The 5,699-nt window shown below is 44.7% G+C and overlaps 1 protein-coding gene across 1 annotated transcript; it reads right to left on the reverse strand.

Moving 5' to 3' along the window:
• Nucleotides 1–2,612: 2,612 nt before the first annotated feature.
• Nucleotides 2,613–4,548, reverse strand: LOC119270421 (B3 domain-containing protein Os03g0620400-like). Its single transcript, XM_037552424.1, has 5 exons — nucleotides 4,290–4,548; nucleotides 4,018–4,136; nucleotides 3,386–3,767; nucleotides 3,048–3,262; nucleotides 2,613–2,903 (listed from the first exon to the last, which is right to left on the reverse strand). The coding sequence occupies exons 1-5, from the start codon at nucleotides 4,546–4,548 to the stop codon at nucleotides 2,613–2,615; spliced, it is 1,266 nt and encodes a 421-aa protein (XP_037408321.1).
• Between the last annotated feature and the right edge of the window lie 1,151 nt (nucleotides 4,549–5,699).

Below are 5,699 nucleotides of genomic sequence, written 5' to 3' on the forward strand. Positions count from 1 at the left end.
CTGCTCGTTCCCCTGGCTCCGCCCATGCCAGGCCCGTCCACAGGCATGTGCGAACGGTGCGACCGCACAGGGCCCCCAAAATTATGGAGCCCCCGATCGCAGAAAAAAAAACCAGGAAAGCTCGTTCCCGTCGAGCGAAAACTAGAGAAAACGTTTGCGTACAAGTTCATTGTTTTATCCCCAACACAGAGTCACAGACTCGTACGTAGCGTCTTCTCCGCCTGTATTCACGTTGCCATCAGGATTCTGGAGGACAAGGGCGCCCAGGGTTCCAGCTTTCCCTCCTGCCACTCCAGCGGTCAGTCTCGGCCAGCCGTGCCCCATGCCAGACTTCCGCCTCCCCATCCCGAACTCTCCCCGTCTTCCGCCGAATTCCCATTGCCCCGACCAGGTAAAGTCTCTACTCTACTCCTTCCCTCCCGTGCCTTGATTGGTTATGCTATTTCATTCTTTCTTCTGATTTTTTATTTCTACAATTGTGCAATTGTTGCATATAGGGAGATTATATGCTTTTCTTGCATATTTTGTTTGGGAATTATGATGATTTCTTGCTTTGGAGTGTATATTGTGAGTTTAAACCTGAAATAGAGTTTGTTTGCAAGGTGTTTGTGACCATGTCCGTATGAAAAAAAGATTATTTTTTGTATTCTACAGAAAATGACAGTAAAAATTCGACCTGTCACATTATGTGTGATCTGCTACTCATGCCTGACAAGTTATCAACACCTGATGAATGTCATATACAAACGATCACCGTCGGCATGATGTCAGACACCGAAAGAGCTAATACTCCGTGCTTGTACCAGCCTGCCGACTCGACTTGGATTCAAATAATTCTCTAGTTATATGCTCGAGTTATATTGGCTCCTTAGTAATATGAAGTTTTTAAGATTTTAGGGCCTTGCTTTGTATTTCGCACCGGGGCCCCAAATTTCTGGAGACGGCCCTAGGCCGTCCAAGGCCATGTGCGGGCTGTGCGACCGCACAGGGCCTCCAAATTTTAGGGGCCCCCTGTTTTGGGCCAAGGTTATATGTACTATTACGATCTCTTCCTTTGTTTGCATGGATTTGGGCCTGCCAGCCTGGTCTGATCGCTCGAGCTCCCTCTCTCGATCTATCGCATGGGCCGTGTCGAACGCTGTCCGGATTAGGCTCTATGCCCAATCAGTTACCTCCTCGCTTCGTTTCCAATCTTCCCATGTCCCTCGACTCGATCAGATCTTCTTGGCGGCGGCGCAATCGCAACGACAGGGCAGGCGGCAGCGCCATGAATTCAATCAAAATTTAGCAACCGCCGGGCCAGCAAGGGTCAAAACGCCACCAAGGAAAGCAGAAGGCAGACGCTATGATCAGGAGCTTTAATTTAGGCATCCCCGGCCGGTCAATGGCCATCAGGTGCGCAAGCCAAAGCAAATTTAGGCTACATTCCATGTTCAGTAATTTAGTGAGCGTAGGGTACATGTGCACCAGTTCTTCGGTTAATTCATAGAACCTCTGTAACTTAGTCTTATAAAACATTATGGAGGAAGTAGATCTTTATATGTCAATTGCTCTCGGGTTGAATTGTTTGAGAAAGATAGTTGCCCTTGTTTTTATGGATATCGTACAGAATAACACATAACCAAAGTCATATAATTTAAGTGGGAGAGTAACTTTTAGATTTTAGAGGCCCATTTGCATTTCGCACCGGGCCCCCGAATTTCTGAAGACGGTCCATACGGATACAAGCGTCCGTACGGCGCTTGGACACTATAGCCTATTTCTAACAATATCCATGTAACCCATACAACTTGCAGTGGGCTGTCAGCTATTGCCCATCAATTTGCGTTGGGACTAAGTGGGATGTGGTGGGACTCCCACGGACAGTCCCACCTGCAGCCTGAACCGTGACCGAGAACACGAGGGACGACACCATGCTCGTATTTGAACATGTTCTATCACCTCGCCGAGATGGATTTGTCGGGGCCTAGACATCCGAGCATAAGGGAAGGAGGGTGAGCACCTCTCATCCTCTTCCCGGAAGCAGCAACCACACCGCAAAGGAGCTCCCTGTTCGAGTAGTGATGGCCAACGGAGCCTCCCCATGACAGCGCCGCCAGCTCGAGAAGGCAACGATCTGCGCCAAATGCAACCGTCCTCTCAGATCTGGGCCTTCGACACCGGGAGGCGCACCTATATTTCTGTAGCTGCCAAAATGAATTTGTATCATGGAGAATAGGGGTAGCCAAATTCTTACTGAGTTGATGCACTTGTATTTTTGTTGGCCCTCAGTGACCCAAAGAGGCCTTGACCCTCTCGCGAGTCAAGTGAAAATACAACAACCATGCAAAAACTTATGACCTCAAACCTCAGCAACACATAATAAGTTGAAGCGCTGACAGAAATATCAGCAACACATAATAAGTTGTTCCAACTTGACGATCCAAAGTTGCTCTTTGTGGAAATGGATCCAAAGTTGCTCTAGATAACAAAAACGCTAACAGAACGAATAAGATACTGAGGTAACCTATGACGGTAGATAAATAAACAAGTTGCTTCCTCTCCGACCCAGTTTGCACATACGTCACAAAGCTTTTCCACTCCCAGATTCTAGATAAGAGACTAGCCATGCATCAAGCTAAGAACTTCTCTCGGCGAATGATGTAAACCATCATCTTCAGCGGCTCCACGCTCTCCATTAGCTTGAAGAGGCAGAGGTCGCCCTCCCGCAGGCGGTTGCTACGGGCGAAAGACGCCCATCCTTTGAGGATCGATGTCCGATCCACCCTGCGTCGCAGCTCCGTGTTCCATGTCCTGCTCTTCCCCTCCCGCTGAAGCACCAAACTGATCATGTTCTTCTTTCCGTGATGCGCAGCACCATAATTCTTGTTGAGATACCTTGACGCGTACTTCGCGCCAAATGTCTTTTATATCCATAATCAGGGAGGATGTTAGTAACGCAGATACAGATATACTAGAGAAATTTGTGCATGTCTATGTAATCTAAGGACATAGTTGCAATTGAGGAACTCATAGGCCACAAATAATTTGTTTTCTTTTGAACTTACTAGGAAGGTGGTGAAATTGTCATAACCAACATTGGACCTATTGAGGATCGCGACGTAAACTGGTACTGTCGACTCAATGGCTTCTACTTTCTCCCGCACTTTCTGCTCCAGTGCTGCCGTTACAGAGGCTCTCCGTGGCAGTATGAAGGGGGTCTCAGAAGCTCCCTCAGAATTGTCTCCATCCTCTTCAGATCCCAAAGATGACGTATCTTCACCTGAATAGGCTTTCAAATGAATCAGGCTGAAATGATGAACACAATCTTTTATTTATATTCGTAAAAAAATGTGACGCATAAATTTTAGCATCTGTGATGTCTTATGTGCCATGTGTGCCATACCATCGGTAGCTGGTTCCTCCTTAACACGGGCTGTTAACGCCATCTTTGCGCATGTCCTTCTGTCAGTAGCCGTGTGCGCCATACCTGCTCTTCCACCAGGGGAACCATGAATGCTCTCTTGCCGAAGCAGACGGACAATTACTCTGAAGCTTTCTTCCTTAACCTTTGATATTGGCTGAAAGAGGCAGATATCTCCCTCTTGAACACAGTTGTCACGGACAAATTTGCCAAAATAAAGGTTGCGCCGACCTGCATTATTAGGCAAGCCTGATTTCCTGACATACAATCTGCACTTCCATTCCTTGTTCTTACTAGGCAGCTGGAGTATGATATTTGTAGCTTCACATGGGAAGTACTTGAGCGCGTAATCCTTATATATTACCTAATTGAAAAAGGGATAGAATGTGTTGGTGATAATGTTGAGCTGTTTTATTTGACAGCCGAAGTACTCAATACTTTATGACTCATAAATTCTAAATTGTTGTCATACACATGGCTTCAACTGATGACGCAACAACAATATTGGCAAAACCAGAACACCGTCTTTCCCAAATAGTATCATAACTAGAAACTGTGAGTAGCGACAGACACTGAGCAGTTCATAAGAAATGCGGATGATAAAACTGCCGTACCAGATCGCCAATGGTTACATTTGTCTTCTTCATCCGTACAACAAGCACCGGGATTTCAGATTGAATTTTCTCTACAAGTGCATGTATTTTCAACTTCTCTGCTTCTGTAAGATAGCACCGTGGTGATAAGACATAGTCATCCGAATCCATTTGCAGATCATCTGACTCCATAGAATTGTCTACAGATAGACTGTCTCCGGCTGTAAAAAAAGGATCAACAGTAAGAGAACATGTGCTGGAGGGTAATTGAATAATCTGAGGACACAACTTATAACCTGAGAATTCTTCAGAAGAAAATATTGCAGGCATCTTTGCTGATTTTGTGTAACAGTACGAGCTTTCCTTCTGGCTTCCATCTGAATCTGAACCTTCCCCTGCTGACGACTGAGTAGCGCCATCTCGAGAACTGCTTGAATTACCAACATAGCGACTGCTTGTTCTTTTAACATCAGAGGCAGCCTTCATCCTCTCACAGCATGTTTTCCTGATGAATCTTATCATCCTCTCGCAGCATTCGCAATGGTTGCTCATCTTGGATACGTCCTGTAATGAATCGTGTACTATGTCAGGTGGCACTATTCAAATTTCTGTTTGTGCAACTAGTAATACCCTGAAATCTCAAGATTCATAACTATGCCCTAAACTCTTTTGAGGGTAAGCATCGACTTTCTTTGTTTACAAATAACAGAAGCAACAAAATGCTGCAAACACTACACATAACTAATGCTGCCATGAAAATCTGTTTTGATTATCGTGTAAAAAGAAAATAAAACAGAAATAAAATAAAATTACAAATACTGCTGATCTATGAAGGTGTGTTAGAAGAAAAGACATTGGTAGATCGCAAGCAAGAGAGCAACTTGGCAGAAGAAGCTCTGCCTTGATCTTTCTGATGCATGCAATATTTTTCTGACTGGATCTATTGATCACTAGGATCCCTTTGTGATGTTACAAGGGGGGTACGTGCAGATCGAAATAAATCACTGGTATCTGTATAAAAAATAAATAAAACACTGATGATTAACAACGATAGAACAGTCAGTTTATGAAGTTCCTATCATTGTACATCATGACTGTTTTATACTGCATTCAATATCAGTTTCCAAAATTTAGCAGAAATAAAAAGAAAGCCAAACAACCAAATAAAAAAAACAAATTCTGCTGCCCTTGCTCCGACACTGTCTCCTCTGCTTCCTGCTGTACATGACGAACAAAGATGAACAGTCTGATCGATCAGAGCTGGTCCTGTCGGACCATGGTTACCATTGTGAAACAAAGAGAAAATAGATTGGATCGACACACCTAGCACGGTGGTCTCGTGATCATTATATAGGGCGCCTCTAGGGCTGCCGCTAGGGTTTACAGAGGATAAGTACAGGTTGTTGTACAAGATAACTACATCCCTAGATACTAGCCATATCTGATAACTATACAGTTTAACATTCCCCCTCAACCTGAACTTCCCACACAAAGATTCAGATTGTGCCTATTTAAAACAAATGGCGTCTCAGCTGGAGGCTTTGTGAATATGTCCGCAACTTGATCCTTAGAAGATATGAACCGAACATCAAGTGCCTTGGCTGCAACTCGTTCATGAACAAAATGGAAGTCCACTTCTATGTGCTTGGTTCTGGCATGGAATACCGGATTCGCAGATAGGTAAGTGGCTCCTAGATTCTCAC

This window comes from Triticum dicoccoides, chromosome 3A, assembly GCF_002162155.2.
Source record: "Triticum dicoccoides isolate Atlit2015 ecotype Zavitan chromosome 3A, WEW_v2.0, whole genome shotgun sequence".
Lineage (NCBI taxonomy): Eukaryota > Viridiplantae > Streptophyta > Magnoliopsida > Poales > Poaceae > Triticum > Triticum dicoccoides.

What these genes read in the sequence shown, in the direction of transcription:
- LOC119270421 (XM_037552424.1), bottom strand. Translation starts at nt 4,548, where the DNA reads ATGAGCAACCATTGCGAATGCTGCGAGAGGATGATAAGATTCATCAGG. An exon ending in TTCTGAAGAATTCTCAGGTT is followed by an intron (nt 4,137 to 4,289) that starts ATAAGTTGTGTC and finishes TCTTATCACCAC; the next exon opens with GGTGCTATCTTACAGAAGCA. An exon ending in ACAATTTCACCACCTTCCTA is followed by an intron (nt 2,904 to 3,047) that starts GTAAGTTCAAAA and finishes TGGATATAAAAG; the next exon opens with ACATTTGGCGCGAAGTACGC.